The sequence below is a fragment of the Onychomys torridus genome, chromosome 7, assembly GCF_903995425.1.
Source record: "Onychomys torridus chromosome 7, mOncTor1.1, whole genome shotgun sequence".
Classification (NCBI taxonomy): Eukaryota; Metazoa; Chordata; class Mammalia; order Rodentia; family Cricetidae; genus Onychomys; species Onychomys torridus.
The window spans coordinates 95617988-95634591 of NC_050449.1; the positions used below are offsets into that span (position 1 = coordinate 95617988).

Consider the following 16604-nt stretch of genomic DNA (forward strand, 5'->3'; position numbering starts at 1 on the left):
CCTCTCCCCCCTCCCCCCCTTTTTTTTTTGGTTTTTCGAGACAGAGTTTCTCTGTGTAGCTTTGGCACCTTTCCTGGAACTCACTCTGTAGACCAGGCTGGCCTTGAACTCACAGAGATCCACCTGACTCTGCCTCTCAAGTGCTGGGACTAAAGGTGTGCGGCACCACTGCCGGGAAAACTTGGCCTTTTATTTTAGATGAGCTGGGGAACCACAGGGAGACAGAAAGCCAGTGAATGACACATCAGGCTGGTGTTTTAGAGGATGCCTCTGGCTGGTGTGTTAGGAACACACTGTGAGTGAGGGACAGAGTGGCAGGCAGGCGCCCTGGGGTGGTAAGGGGTGTGGGTGTGGGGGTGTGGGTGTGGGGAGGCACCTGCAACAGATCAAAGGAGAGGCAGGAGCTGAGCCTTTCTTAACTGGGTGGCCAATACCAGAATCACCTTTAGGGCTCATGAAAACACAGGTTGATACCCAATTCCAGTTGCTCCCTCTCTTAGTCTGGGGGAGGCCCAGGAATTTGCATTTCTATAAGTCCCTGGTGGTGCAGCTGGTTTGGAAATCACACCCAGGGACCCTGTAAGTCTCCTTCACAGCACTGATGAAAACTTGCAATTAGTAATTAATTGCTCATTGTAAATACTCAAGGAAGCTCTTTGTCATTCCTGTGTCCCTAGGGCCTCACATGAGGCCCAGCAGAAATGGGTGTTGGGCACAGGCTCTTGGCCATGCTTGGGATTATCGAAGGAACTTTTGGAAGATTCCTCATTTGAACTGTTAGATAGCGTTGGTGATGAAATTCACAGAAGTGGTGACTCAAGGGAAGGATTCATGGCGCTTACCCAGTGTCTGCCCAGGTGCTTCTCCAGCTAAGTCCTTGTAAAAGCCCTGCAAGTCAGGCCTTAGCGCTTCTGTTTTACGAAGGAAGAAACCAAGGCTCAGAGTTTCATTTTCCCAAGGCCACACCATTAGTAAATACCAGAACCTAGCCTGGCCTGACTGACAGCTCTGGGCTGCATTATATCATACTGTCTCAAGATGTCACTGGCCAAAGATGTGGAAGGATGAAAGGCCCGCTAGAAGTCTCAGCTTCCTTTCTTGGAGAGTATTAGCTTGTTGCAAAAATGTAGACACCGTATCATCGCCTTAAAGGACCCCCCCCCCCCACCTCCCTTTTGTTTTCTTGAGTAGAGAGCCCTGTTCACACAGCATGTTCCCAGCCTCAGGTCCTTCCTGGTAGATCCCTGGCTCTGCACTCGGGAGCAGCGGCCACAGCTGACTTTTCTGTTTTTCATCCTTCACTGATGGCATGCTTTTCTTCAGTTCATGCCCACTTCCTAGTCTCTTCCTGCAGGGCTATGGGCACTGTATTCTGTGCTGGGAAACTGAAGCTTGACAAATTGAGGCCAGCTTGTCTCCAAATGGAATCCATCCCTCTCACTACAGGAGAGAGTCGGGGGGAAATCATGGTCCAATACTTCCCTCCCTCCCCAGCCTCTCTCTATCCTGGCAGGGGATAAAAATAGCATCTCTCAGGACCTGAGTGTGGATGGGGCAACTGTGAGCTTGAAGCTGGGCAGGGCAGAGAGCAGCTGCTCCCCACAGGCAAGGAGGGAGGCATGTGGTCAGGGCACAGGCCACAAGGATGGAATGACCCTGATCTGGAGGAACTGAGGAGGGAAGCCTGAGAGCCAACCTGAGTGGCTCTTGGAGTGATCTTGACTGTCATGGTCAGGGGCTCCCTAAAATTCTTTATCAGTGTCTCTGGGGTATATCAGAGATTCTTAACCTGTTTAGGGAGACAAGGGCTTCCTAGAGCAAGCAATGAAATGTAAAAACCACTTTTGCATATGTGGAAGCATCCATGCACACAGACGGCAATTCACAGCACACATTGTCACATACACTGCATGCTTTGGGGGGAGGGGCTGACATGGGCCACAGGTTAAAACCCCAGATACATGTTGACTTACAGCGAAGTAGAACTAGAACAAGAAATTCAAAGAACACACATAAAAACAAGCTTGCTGTGCTTGTTTACGGAGCACTTGGGAAGAAGAGGCAGGAAGAGCTCTGTGAGTTTGAGGCCTGCCTGATACACATAGCAAGTTCCAGGCCGGTGAGGGCTACATAATGAGACCTTGTCTCAAAAAACGAAAACTCATGCCAAAACAAAAAGCAAAACCCAAAATACAAAATAAAATAAGCTTACTAAAGTTTGCCAAGGTCTTTCTGGAAAGTGTGTGGCATACAGATCCCAAGGAACAGACGCGCTAATGTAGAGGCTGACCTCTGATGATGGTATTAGGGAAGAGTTCTCTTTAGAAAACGCATCCAAGACTTGGGGCGCACCTGGGGAAGAATGAAGGGACCGGAGGCTTCACTGTAAAGTAGACCAATTCAGCCCAGGCCTCCACAACATGGGCCGGGGACTGACTATCTTTACAGAGGGTGCACCCAGGCCCTTTCGCCTGGTCAGGTCAATTTTTTTGATTAATTTGTTCCTCTTTATTTCATTTCTTTGCTTGGCGCATTTCACACACTGTAAACAACGTACGTTATTTATATCAACCCCGACGCGCGGACTTCATGTCCGCGACGCCCCCGCGGGCACGCGCGCTCTAGACCCGGGCGCTCTCGGCCAGGCGGAGCGTGCGTGCGCGCCCTCGCGCGGCCGGGCACGCGCACGCGCGCGTCTCCGCCGGCAGCTCCCTCCCCCCGGCCCTCCCGTTCCCGGGCGGCCGGTCTGAAGCGGCGGCGCAATGAGCTGGCCGGCCGCCCCCGGCTCGGGGCTGTGAGGCGCTCGGGGCCGGGGTGCGCGGCGGCGCGGCGGGCGGCGGACGCTCCTGCTCGGCGGCGGCCATGCGCGCGGGCCGGGGCGGAGTCCCGGGGACCGGCGGCCTGAGGGCCCCGCCGCCGCCGCTGCTGCTGCTGCTGCTGGCGCTGCTGCCCGCCGCCGCCCCGCGGTCCCCGGCCCTGGCCGCCGCTCCCGCGGGGCCCAGCGTGAGCCTCTACCTGAGCGAGGACGAGGTGCGCCGGCTGCTCGGTGAGTGGCGCCGCTCCCGGGGCCTCGTGAGCCCCGCGGTGCTGCGGCTGAGCCGCCCGCGCGCGCAGTCTCCGCAGCCCCTCTGCGCGTGTCACTCTAGGCCGCGGAGCTCCGGAGCCTCGGAGTCGGCGCTCGGGACCCGGGTGGCCGTCCCTTAGCCTGCTGTGGGTGGCCCAGAGGCCACGCTGCTGCGCGCGTGCTTTCTGGTTAGCGAGTGGGGGCAAGGTGAGCCGGGCGCCCCGGGTGTGTGGGCATCCTGCACACCTTCGGGCCGACCCGACCTGCAGCTCGGAGGTTTGGCTTGGGTTCGTTGAGTTTGACCTGGTGCTGCAATTCCAGGCCACTCGCCTGCTCTGCAGACCCCTGAAGCGAGAGAAGTTGGCTTTGGTTCCGTGGGTGGTTGCGTTTACCTGTTTAGCTCCGTTGTTTGGGGAGTCTGTTTGGAACACGATTCTCCCCCTCCGCTTGGAACTTCGTGGATTCTGAGAGCAGCCCTTCAAAGAAGGCCTGGCCAGCCATCAAAAGGAAGTCTCTGGTCGCTGAGGATACCCAACTTTCACCTTCTTTTGTGCATTAATGCAGTCCCTTCACTCTCAGGGTGTGGCGTTTCTGAGTGGAGTGTTGGAACGGAAAAGTTCGCCTCCTAAACATCCATTATCTGTCATTTTTATTTTAGTGGGCGCGCATCTCCATCTCTCTCTCTCTCTCTCTCTCTCTCTCTCTCTCTCGTGCGTGTGTGAGTGTGTGTGTGTGTTGTGTTAGAGGAATTTCTTTTCTTTTCTCTCTCTCTCTCTCTCTCTCTCTCTCTCTCTCTCTCTCTCTCTCTCTCTCTTTTTGAGACAGGGACTCTATGTAGCCTGGGCTGTACTGGAACCCACTATGTAGACCAGGTTGGCCTCAAGCTCAGAGATCCACCAGCCTGTTAATCTTTTAGTGGAGTTTCTTAAGGTAGGTTGAGAGAGCTCAGCATCGGAATGAAATTGCTTTTAGCAGACTGTTTAGACATTGCTTTATGTGTGGGTTGGTACTCTTTAACCAAAGAGAAATTGTGTTTTTGTAACGTCCTGTCTTAATCCTCCTTAGAGTCTAGTTGAATTAATTGAATTTTGTCTAGCAGAATTGAAACTGCATCCAAGTTACTCCTGGAGCATGGAAGAAGGGCTTAGGAAAAATAATGATTGTAAAGCAACTCATAGGCATGCTTTTGTAAAGTGTTGTCTTTTGTTGTTGCTGTTTAAAGAACTTACATAATTGTGACTTTGTTGACATGTACTTCCTCTCCTCCTGTCTCAGCCAGGATTGCAGGGGGACAGAGACAGCTAGCTGCAGACATGGACAGTGTTTGTATGTATCTACCACTGCACTTTAGAATTTTGCTACTCTGTCTGTCTATCTATCTATCTATCTATCTATCTATCTATGTGTGTACCATGATATGTTGTGTTTATTTGTGTGTGTGTGTGTGTGTTGTGTGGAGGTCAGAGGACAACTTGATGGAGTAGACTGTTCCGCTCCACAGTATGGGTCCCAGGGCTTGAGCTGAGATGATACAGCTTGACAGCAAGCCCCTTTAACTGTGAGCCATCTTGCTGGGGAGCAATGTGGATTTATATATGTTACTTCTTCTCAAGTTCTTGTTACCCAGTGGGGTAAGCTTTAAATAACCTGCTTACGGTAACAGGACTTATTTCATACATTACATATATAGTTTCTACCCACACAGAACAGTGCTTGCTGGCTGCAGACTAAGTTTAAGGCATGAAGATATTGTGCATATGGAAGTTTGATTATGGCATGTTGGAAAAGAGACCACTTCTCATTAGTACCTGAAAGGATTCTTTTGTAGCCAGGGACTGATTTTCTTAGGATTTGTAGTTGCATAAGCTCCTGATGCTGAGCACTTGGCGAGTATGTCCAGAAGTGAGCAGTGTGTGGAGTGGAGGTGGGAACTGGCCTCCTTGAACTCTCTCATCCCCCGTGGGTATTTTCTGCCGTGCAGACTGAGTTGACCTGTTACAGGGTGGCCTCTAGAACGTCACCTACCAGAGCTAGGGCCTCTTGCTGTCCCTTAGCGTCTCCCTCAATATGCTGCCTTTGTCTGAGTGGCAAACAGTAAGGAGTGGGATGTATCTAGGGCCTCCTGAATGTGGCTGTTATGGTGTGCAAGACTACTTGAGATAGTGCTTTCCTACTGCACTCTCGAATGCTTAAAAGGTTGAGTGCCTTCCAGAAGCTTAGACAATCTTCATTTCACAATGTTTCGTGGACAGTGGATTCAGAATGCCGAGGAAAAGCTTAGAAGTCAGTCGTGACAACTTTATATGTTGAACTGGTTGTGTTTCACAGAAGTGGTTTTAATGCAGTCACTCCAAGCACACAGCCAAAACCAATCCAATAGTAAAAAGGGGCTGAAACCAGAAACTGCCAGCAACCCGCCTTTGGCCTCTTTTTACCTGGGCCCCATTCCCCAGTGCTCATAGTTCCCTAAACTGTTCTTCTGTTTATTTTTCCTTGTTTTTCTTTTGAATTTCTAGACCAGTGTGCAATGAGCATTTGTCTGCTGGAATCATCCCTGTACCCTGTACTCTCTAGTGCACTTTAAAAAAGCAAGCAAGCAAACAAACAAAAACAAAACAAAACTTTAAATGACTTATTTTTATTTCATGTGCATTGGAGTTTTGCCTATATGAGAGTGTTGGATCTCCTGGAACTGGAGTTATAAACAGTTGTGAGCCACCATCTGGGTGCTGGGAATTGAACTCGGGTCCTCTGGAAGAGCAGCCAGTATTCTTAACCACTGAGTCGTCTCTCCAGCCCCTCCAGTGCATTTTAAAACCAGCAGTCAGTATTGAAATTACTGTGTACAAATACATTGCCCTTTTCTGAATTAAATAGAAGCTGGTTGCCCCACCCCCACCCTGATTTTGTTTTCCCCAGAGCAAATAGTTGGATTTTAAGCTTTTCTGATTAGTCTGCTTTGCGTCTCTGCATATATATTCCCTCAGGTACATGCCGAGTGCCTTTGGTTTCCCACCCCCACTCCAGGTAGCGTATCAAGACATCTGTTAGTTCCATTGGATTTTTCTTAGCGATGTCTTGATTTAGTGTCATCCATACTCTTGCTTCAGGCTAGACAGTAGCACTTGGTGTGCCTCTCTGTCCTCTCTTGGTCTTGGTCGCTTGTCCTCTGTTTCCTTGATTTGCTTTCCTTTGCTGCCTGTGTGTGTGTGTGTGTGTGTGTGTGTGTGTCCTCAGTAGAGTCCTAAGGATGGGGTGCATGGGAAAGAACAATTATTTGAGGTCCTACATGCCTGAAAATTTTCATTTTATCCTCATACTTTGTAGATGGTCTGGCTGACTTTAGAATTTTAGATTGAACGTGATTTTTGTTTACAATTCGGGCTGTATCTTCTCTTATAAGAATTTCAGATAAAAAAATCCAAAGCCATTTTTAAATATCCCTCCCCCCTCCCTCCCCCACCAGGTTTTAGAATTTCAGAGTGTTTTCCTCTGGCATTCTGAAGTTTTATAAGCAGGCATGTGGGGTTATTTGTTAATTTGGATGCAAAGCCTTCAGATTTGGGGAGTGTCTGCTCACTTTCTAAGTAATATCCCATGCCTTATTTTTTTTTTTTCCTATGCTTTTTCTGAGATGGCTGTCCTGTGTCTGTTGATTCTCCACGTTGAACTTCCAATTTTTTTCATCTTACCTTTTACTTCTTCGTATTGAGGCTGGTGGACAGAGTTCTCCCTCTCGGTTTTGTCTTTCCACCTTGTTTAAAAAGATGTTTGTCATTTTTAGAATCTTTGTTCCCTGCGTTTCATTGTGTCTTACGAGTGTGTCATCTTCATTTTTTCTCTGAGGCACATGTTACTTTTTATTTTGGCTTTTATGTTTCAGTTCCTCCGTTTACAGTCATAGATGGGTGATTCTTGGTTTGTGTAGTGGAGAGTGAGATGCTGGGATTGACCGGAGAGATGTCGACAATTCCCCTTGTCTGTTGGGGTGCAGGTGGACTTTGCACTGGAAGCCTGTCGAAATACCAGAACTTTTATCTGATTAGGGTTCTGCTCAGTGTCGGTGAAGACTCTAGAAACTTCCTGTCTCTGGAATGCTGGGTGATAAATTAGCTGTCAGGATTTGGGTTACCTGGTTGGGGGAGGAATGGAAGTTATCACCCTTCAGGCTATAGACTTTGACTTCTGGTTATAATTTTCCCGCCCTTTGCCTCTATTTCCTTAGACCTTTGGTCTCCTGCTGAACTTGGGGACCTACAGCTTTGAGTATTGGCACAGTGGCTCCTTCCTTGTGAGGCCTGAGCTTCTAGGCTACCTTTGGTACCTCCTAGATACTTCCAGGGCTGAGCCCCTTAGGGGTCATGGGGGTAGTGTTCTTTCCTACCTGCTTTCCATCATTCAAAAGTTTGCTAAAATCTGATGTTTCCCCCGTTACTATCTAAAGGCATTGGTCATTCTTGGCTGAGTAATGGCAGCTAAGCCTGGGCCTTACTGAAGATGACATGTGGACAGTGGTGGTCAGTAGTGGTGGACAGAGTGCTGCTGATGTGTGGTGGGGGTTTGCCCGTGTCAAATACATAGTCCTTTACCCTGTACAAAAGCAGGTGCTGATACAAAATTCCATAAATGGAAGTGCTTAGAAGCAACAGAAATGTACTTTTCACAGTTCTGGATGCTGGGAAAGCCAACATCAATGTGCTGGTGGCTGGGTTTCTGGTGAGGGCTTTCTTTGTGCTTCATAGATATCCTTAGCTGTGTTCTCACACAGTCGGTGTGTGAAATGAGCTCTGTGGTCTTCATTATAGGGGCACTAATTCCACTCACGTCTTTATGGCCTAATTCCCTCTCAAAGGCCCTGATTGCTTATCTGTCTTCCAATGGGGGTTAGAATTGTAACCTGAATTCTGGGGGACACAAAGGTTTTTACCTTCGCAATGAGCGAACAGGCTTGTAATGGGTCCTTGGTCTGTGCCCACTGCGTGGAGTCCTGGTGGAAGTCTGCTTTTTCTGAAGACTTCTCAAATCTTTGGAGTGTTTAATCTCTGTGTAGTTTTCCCACGTCACTGGGCCCTGCCTCCTGCCTCTTAATATTATCCTCAGCAGACTACAGTACTGGCTAGCTGTGTCCACATTTTAACGATGAGGACCTTGATTCTGAGTGTTGTGGACATTGAGAAGGCAGTTGTCCTTGAACCTGAATCCCTGCTGCTTCTGTCAGCCCTGGAGCAGCTGCAGTTAAGCCAGAGCGTAAGCAGTGCTGGTTTGTGGTCCTGGTGACTGTCAGTGTGTGCTCCATACTTGCTGGAGCAGATGCCAGTGGGTGGGAAGTCATGGTGACAGTGATGGCCATGATAGGGAGTTGTAGTCTCTAAGGATGAAGACAGCTTCTGAAAGAATGGGCCAGTTAAACATTTCCTCTAGAGAGCTTGCTTCTTTCAAACTAAATTGCTTCTGGGAGCTTCCTGATTGTTCACGTCTCATTTCAAGTCAGTTCACTCTAGTCTTAGACACTTGCTCTTCAGTCTAGGGAAGAAAATGGAAGTCAGTGTATTGTAGGGAGATGACTGACCATGATTAGATTCCTCTCCTTGGGGAGCTGAGGATTTTGTGGGGGGATTTTTCCACGTAGGACTGTAGCTCTGAGATAAAGAGTTCCAGTGTGGATTGATACGATATTGGAGGAGTGATCACTTTTGACTGTGATTGATAGGGCTAAGTGATGGGCTTTTTCTCTGGCTGATGGGAATTTTTTGTAGGAATAATTACTTTTAAGAGAGGGAAGAGAGGCTTGTAGAATTTGGGGAAGGAGACCCAGGAAAGAAATCATTACGCCTCGTCCCAAGGTTGAGCTGGACAGCAGAAGAGAGGCACTGAAGGCCAGGGAGAGCGTGTGGCGGCAGATGTGTGTGGAATAGAACTCAGGAGTGGCCGGGGTGAGACCAGTGAGCACAGAAGAGGCAGAGAAGACAGCTGGGAGGTCGGCAGGTGGTGGATTAGGGATTTGAACTGTTTCTTAGGGAATGGAAAAGTATTGGAGTATTTGGGCAGTACTTCAGAGGTGGAGGCAGGAGGATCAGGACTTCCAGTCCAGCCTTGTATACGTGAGACTCTTGACTAGTGTCCCCCCCCCCCCAAATAAAACCCAGCCAACAAAACAAAACACCCCAATACAAGGAAAGCAGGATTTAGGAATGGAGAGTGTAGTCGGTACTGGATTATAGAAAGGATAAGACACCTGTCATGGTATGTGGGTTGGGGGAGCAGGTGAAGAGGTGGGGTGGATTTATTGCAAAGAATTGGGGTGCTTAATGGAGGGAGACCTCAGGGCTAAAGAGAAGGTGTTCTCCAGAGTCCATGGTTTAGATTTGGTTGTCTGAGCCAAAGGACCCTGTCTTTTTGGGAAAGGCAGTTGAGGAGAAGAAAAATGTGATGAGCCAAGTATTCTTCCCGGCCAAGCTCCTCTCTTTCCTCCAGAATCTCAGGCCAAATACTTGATTGGGGAAGGATGATGTCCTCTATGCTGGTGGCACTGGCATAACCTGCCACAGGGTGGCTTTGGCAGGAGTGCGTTAGCATCCTGAATTGAACCCTTAACCCTAGGCGTTACGTTGGGGTTGGTGGTATTGGCACAGCTTAATGTGAGCCCATGTGTTCTTCATTGGGAGAGCGGGGCTGAGATATTGCGCAATTGTGGGTTTGGATTTCTTTCTCCCTTGCACATATGGAGGAAAATTCTATCCAATTATGGCTAAACTTGTCCCCTGTGAGTCACATCCTGAGTTAATGAGTGAATTCTGAAGGTGCTGCCTAAAATGCTGCTTGGGTTTTAAGGTTTGAGAATAAATGGAAGGTGCCCATCTTCCGCCCCCCTCCCCCAGCACGTAGAATTGAGAAGCTCCCCAGCATTACTTTGGTTTTTTGCTGTAGTGATGTCACTGTCCTCACAGATCTTGCCAGCCTGAGAGATAAGAATATCCTGCGTTTGAGACCAAACCATTCAGTTACTCTGAAGTTACAGTGGAAATACACTTTTTTATGTTATCCTTGTTGATGTAAGTGTGTTCTAATCTGGTTGTTTCCAGACAATGTTCCCCTGTGTAGGACTTCCTAAGATGTTCCTTGCCAAAACAGTGTGTGTGTGGGGAGGGGAGGGGTCAGATAGTAAACGCTTACTGAACAGTTTATTTTGCTGTTCCCAGCAATGAATGACAATGTTGAGTGACTGTTATTCTTACATACATTTTAAGCTGGAATACAATGCACACAGTCTTAACTTGGGAGATATCTGTAATCTAGAGAGAACAAACATGTCTTACACATGCCAGATACTTCACATATGTTCTTCAGCAACATCAGGTAGCATTCGTTACTATTTATTTGTTTGTTTTTCAAGACAGAGTTTATTTGTTTAGTCCTTGATCCCTGGAACTCACTTTGTAGACCAGGCTGTCCTTAAACTCAGAGATTTACCCACCTCTGCCTCCTGAGTGCTGGGAATAAAATGCATGCCCCACCACCACCTGGCTATCTATCTATCTATTTATTTATTTTTATTTTATTTTATTTTTTTGTGGAGCTGAGGATCGAATCCAGGGCCTTGTGCTTGCTAGACAAGCGCTCTACCACTGAGCTAAACCCCCAACCCCTTATTTATTTATTTTTAAAAGATTTTATTTATTATGTATACAGTGTTCTGCCTGCATGTATGTCTCTGCACACCAGAAGAGGGCGCCAGATCTCATTACAGATGGTTGTGAGCCACCATGTAGTTGCTGGGAATTCAGGACCTTTGGAAAAGCAGCCAGTGTTCTTAACCTCTGAGCCATCTCTCCATCTCCCATTGGTTACTTTTTAAACAGATAGAACTGAGATTCTGGAAATACACGATTTGCTGGCAGTCTCAGATGTGTGCAGTTATGCAGCTCTGAAGTGTATTCTTTCTACCCTGTTGCTGGGAAGGTTAGTCTGTTCGGGTCCTACTGAAATCATCTGGGGAGCTGCAACAACATGCAGATTCCTAGATGTATGAACTGGTGTAGTGATCTGAATTGCTGATCCTCCCGACTCCCCTTTCCAAGCCCTGGCCTTCCAGGTGTCCACCACACCCGGTTCCTGTGGTGCTGGAGATCAAGCCAGGGCTTCATGAATGCCAGGTAGGTGCTGTATCAGCTGAGCCAGGTCCTCAGCCTCTGTAGTTGATCTGAGATGGAGCTCAGAAGAGTCAGCCTTATGATTTGAATGCTCTGCTTCATTGCCTGTAAGATGCACAGCTTGGAACACTTGCAGCTGTCTTACAGTTAGTGGGAGTCTTTAGTTAACGGGCTGTTTTCCTGTTAGGGATAGACTTCAGATAAAGTGACATGGGCTGTTATCAAGAGGTGATACAGGTGGGGTCCAAACACAACTTCTCACTCTTGTATAGCAAACGTGCTACCAGCTGAGCATCTCCTCAGCCTGCCTACCTGCCTTTCTTTCTTTTCCTTCTTTGATATTTTTGCTTTTGTTGTTTTAGACAGGCAGTTGTTCTGTAATCCAGACTGGCCTTGAACATGTGGCCCTCCTTCTTCATTTTCCTAACTGCTGGAATTGTAGGTATGTGCCAGCATGCCTGGCTGCTGAACATTTATGTAGTCCTTTAAATATTCTTGGATTCTGTTCTGGGGTGCAGTTAAATACTTGGAGACAGTCTGAGCCTTCTGGGTGTTGCTCATTAGGCTTGTTGGATGGGACAAAAACAGTACGAAGTAATCCGGCTCATTATTCCCTGCCAGTGAGTCAAGACACTTCTGTGCTTATCTTCAATGATCTGTGAAGCGTGAGGCCCTCCAGCCTGGCTGTTGGGAATAGATTCAAATTCCAAGTGCTGGCACTGTTCACTTTTACTCTTTCTTTGCCCTCAAATGGCTTCCTAATATGCATGCCCCTTCAGGACTCATGAGTGCTGGAGCTCAACCCTCCTGATCTTGGGTTTCTTACTTTGTTTGGCTCTCCTTTCTAGTAATTTGTTCTGTGAGCCATTTCTCTAGAATCTTATCTTTCTGGATTTTGATCTTTTAAACATTTAAATCTTTTTTTTTGATTTTTATCTTTTGGGTTTTTGAGATAAGATCTCACTCACTAGCATAGGCTGGCTTCTCAAACTCACTCTTGTCTTAGCCTCTTGAGTACTGGGGTTACAGATGTTGCCACAAGCCTAATTTACCTTTGTCACCTTCATTTCTTCCTCATCTGTCCATCCATCCATCCATCCATCCATCCATCCATCTCTCTATCGTCTACCTATCCATCCATTTATCTGTGTGCCCACACCTGCCACAGTGTTCGTGTGGAGAACTCTGAGGAGCCAGTTCTCTTTCCACTGTGTATGTGGGTTTTGGTAATCGAACTCTGGTCATCAAACTCTGTGGTCGCCTGCTGAGCCATCTTACTTGCCCTCAGTGCCGTCCCTTCTCTGTACTGTAACCTTAGAACTCACCTACTTGTGTTCTCTGTTCAGGGATCACTGTTGCCTTGTGGTGAGTGATTTAAATCAGTTGTGTCCAGTCTTGATTATTTCAGATGAGAGGATCAATCTAGCTCCTATTACTCTAATTAAATGCCTATTGTTTATATCTCCCCTAAGGTGAATTCCTTAATGATTTATTAGAGGAAAGAAGTAGTCTGCTAAAAAAAGTAAGGTGTAAGGTTTGGATCTGTTTGTGCATGCACACTTGAGCAGATAGTGGATAGCAAGTATAGAAGAATTGGGTTGGGAATCTACATACGAGTGTTCATTCCATCCCTTCCTTCACTTGGAATGGGTGGCCATGTGAGGTGGCTAATCTTGATGGTCAGCTTGACATACCTGGAGAGAGGGAACCTCAATTGAAGAATTGCTCCCATCAGAATGGCCTGTGGAATACTTGTGGGGCATTTTCTTGATTAATGATGGATGTGGGGAAGCCTAGACCACTGTGGGTAGTGCCATCTCTGGGCAGTCGGTAGTGACTCATGTCTTTTATCTCAGCACTCAAAAAGCAGAGTCAGGAGAATCTCTGAGGCCAGCCTGGTCTACAGAGTAAGTTCCAGGACAGCCAGAGCTACATAGAGAAATCCTGTCTTGAAAAAACAATAAAAACAAAAAGCCATCTAGCACGAGCTAGCAAGTGAGCCAGTAAGTGTAGGAGAGTTTGTTTCTTCATGGGTTCTGCTTCAGTTCCTGCCTGGACTTCCCTCATTGATTGATTGTGACTTGGGGGTTATAAGCTGAAATAAAACCCTCATTCCCCAGCTTTCTCTGATGTTTTATCACAGCAACAGAAAAGCAAACTGGAGCAGCATATAACCAGTGTTCTGAGTATCCCTTTCTGCATGTGTAAGATGGGTTGCTCTGTACAGCTGCTATAATGCATTTGAATAAGCTGCGTGAGCCTCAGAACAATTTATTTTAGTCTCTGGTGGGGATTTCTGTATCTTGGTATTAAAAACAAATATCCAAACATTTCAGGTTGCTGCTTTTCTGGTTGGGCCCCACCAAGGAGGGTTGGCTGGCACATCTGTTTGGTTATGAGAAGGACTTGGAATAAGCTGCAGGAGACGGAAAAGGAACCTATTGATCATCCCAGGAAGGGCCAGAGAACTGCAGCTCCTGAGCTCCCTCCCTCATTTTCAACTGCAAGAGGAAATACTGTATGCAGCCTGTTGTCTTAGGCACAACCCACTGGAGTGGCTACTGTTTGCCACTGCTGTACCAGACCACGCTTCAGGTTATTGGCCCATTTAGATATTTGGTTGGTTGCCTTCAGTAGCAATATTCACTTACATGTGTAACATGACCTTATTTTAGGAGTGTAGGGTCTATTTTTGGTGAATAAAACAGATAAGGAGCCTGCCTTTGTGCAACTAACTTTTGGCAGAGAGCTATGTGATTTGCCTTTAAAAAATTCATACAGTTTTCGAATTGAATTCCTGAGATAGTACTCTGCTGCATTCTGCTGGCAGAGAGAAGCGATGCTTGTGACTTCCCTGTGTTTTACGATACCAGCCTAGATGAACGGGCAAGTCTGAGTCACTCCAGCCTCTGAGGTGTGTTCCTCTTAGGAGTGGCTGTGGGAGAAGTTGGGCAACGCTGTTGTGAAGCATTGGGTACATCCCTCTACCTCTGACTGTGTTGGTGGTACAAGTGTGAACTGCTCAAATCACTTTCTTATTTTAGGTCAGGGAACAATGTAAGCAGACTTTTCTTTCCCATGCGCCAGTTCCCAAATAACTGACATGGAGACTTAATATTAATTATAAATGCTTGGCCAATAGCTTAGGCTTACTACTAACTAGCTCTTACAACTTAAATTAACCCATTTCTATTAATCTACATTCTGTCACATGGCATTCCATCTCTTTCATCTTGCATCTCCTGTTTCCTCCCTGGGTCTCCTCTGACTCCGCCCTTCTTCTTCCCAGTGTCCATAGTCTGGTTTTCCCACCTAACTTTATCCTGTCTAGCCATTGTCCAGTCAGCTTCTTTATTAAACTGATCACAGCATAATTTACACAGTGTACAGAAGGATTATTTCACAAGAGAACAACACCAAATTATTGTGCAGAGTGTCCGTCTTACCAGATGCTGGGGATTCTGGCTTCATGGCAGGGAGATTGTGTTTTATGTTTTAGTGCTGGAGCATGTGGCTTACACTCTGTTGTCGTCCTTGAAAAGGACTTGGGACGTACCTTTCACACTCTTGGCTGTTGTACAAATGACATTTAATCACATTTTTAAGGGGAATTGTCTTAGGCATTTTTCTTTGACCTATATTTTCATTGGGAGTGAAAACTTTTTATTTATTTATTTATTTATTCATTCATTCATTCATTCATTAATTCATTCATTCATTCATTTATTTATTTATTTATTTATAATCTTAGCCATTTGCTACGTATTTGCCAATGGGGGAAGGTGGCAATGCATCTATTTGAAAGCAAGTGACCTTACTCTTCCTCCAAGTCCACCTAACTTCTTCCAGAGCACTAGCAGTGGCAAACCAGAACACAGCTTTTGTGATGGGTAGCTTTGGTTTCTGTGATCAGGTATCACAGAATTACCATGGGTTCTGTGGAGACAGGTCATGGTCTGAAGGAGGTATCCTGAAATAAAAGGGCTGCAAAGTGAGGGCATAGTAATCTTTTATTGATCCTGGATGCCTTTTTTTTTTTTTTCCTTTTAAAGCACCTATTCTTGCCTCGTGTTCTCTGTATGCAATTATACACTGTTAATTCAATTCTGCCAAGATATTTAAGGTTGAGAGAGAAATAAGTGAAGCAAATACTGGATGTGGTGGGGTAGCACATTACAATTCTCAGTTTCTGTGATTTGTGCTTGAGTAGTGACAAGGCTTGAAGACTGTACTTTTTTAATTGTGAAAAAAAGAAATTCCTTTCTTGCCATCATATGTTGGGAGTTTTCTGCTGTGAGCCACCATGTGTGTGTTGGAAACTAAACTCAGAATCTTCTGGAAGAAAAGCCAGTGTGTTTAACCACTGAGCCATCTCTCTAGCCCTGGCAATCTCTGCTGCATGTAATTAAATAGTTCTCAATAGATTTTCTTGGCATAAATAGATTTACTAGATTTTGATGAACAAACTTATTTATTTTCCTTTTTTCTGTTTTTTTATTTTTCAAAGAGGGTTTGTGCAGCCTTGGCTGTCCTGGAACTAGTTCTGTAGACCAGGCCGGCCTTGAACTCACAGAGATCTGCTTGCCTGTGGCTCCTGAATGCTAGGATTAAATTGTGTGCCACCACCACCCAGCAAACTTACTTATTTTCAGTTTATTAGTTTACACCACCCAGCAAACTCTTTTCAGTTTATTAGTTTATATAACTTAGAAACATTTGAAGCTAGAGCTTTTTATTTTTATTTTGCATCAGTAGTGGTTTATGATAGATACATTGATTACTTTTCTCTGATTAGACCTTAAAGATTGTTTTGGTTTCATGAACTTTTTTTTAAAGTTTTGATTGATATGTAGGAATTATGGATGATATCATGTAATATGTTTTGGCTGACATCTGGAAACTACTGGTGATGTCATAAAATTAGAGAATTTTTCAGTGAAGGAGGGGATTAACATCATCTGGTCTACCTCTTTTGTCTTATAGTTGAGAAAGTTGACTTCTAGAAGATGGCTCAGGCATTGAGTGCCAAAGGCCATTCAACTGCTTAGTCTCAGAGCCAGGAAAGGACTTCTGTACTGTAATGCTGCTTTAGTTCCTTGCCGCAATGTTACTTCTGTTTTCTTATTTTAACTGATTCCTGGCATTTAAAAAAAACAAAAAACAAAACAACAACACAACAAAACAACTTTTCCTTAAAATCCATCTTTGGTGTAGTTGATTTTCATCAGTTGCCAGCTATTCATGCATCTGGTGTTGAATGCTGCGAGCATGCCAGGTAGAGGAGGTTGCCCGGCATTCAAGCAGCGCTTCGAGGAGTTGCTTTCTGGCAGGGGCTGTGAAGGTGGCACTGTTTGTAAAGGGAGATTTCTTCACTGAGGTGCCACTTGCCA

General features: G+C 46.2%; 1 protein-coding gene across 2 annotated transcripts in view; it reads left to right on the forward strand.

Moving 5' to 3' along the window:
* The first annotated feature begins 2687 nt into the window (after window positions 1–2687).
* The window catches only part of Ryk (receptor like tyrosine kinase), an 80146-nt gene continuing 66229 nt past the window's right edge, over window positions 2688–16604 (forward strand). For both annotated transcript variants that reach the window (XM_036193010.1, XM_036193011.1), the window contains exon 1: window positions 2688–3046. In XM_036193010.1, coding sequence (XP_036048903.1) covers window positions 2863–3046 — 184 coding nt within the window. In that variant the 5' untranslated portion in view covers window positions 2688–2862. The remainder of the gene's footprint in view (window positions 3047–16604) is intronic.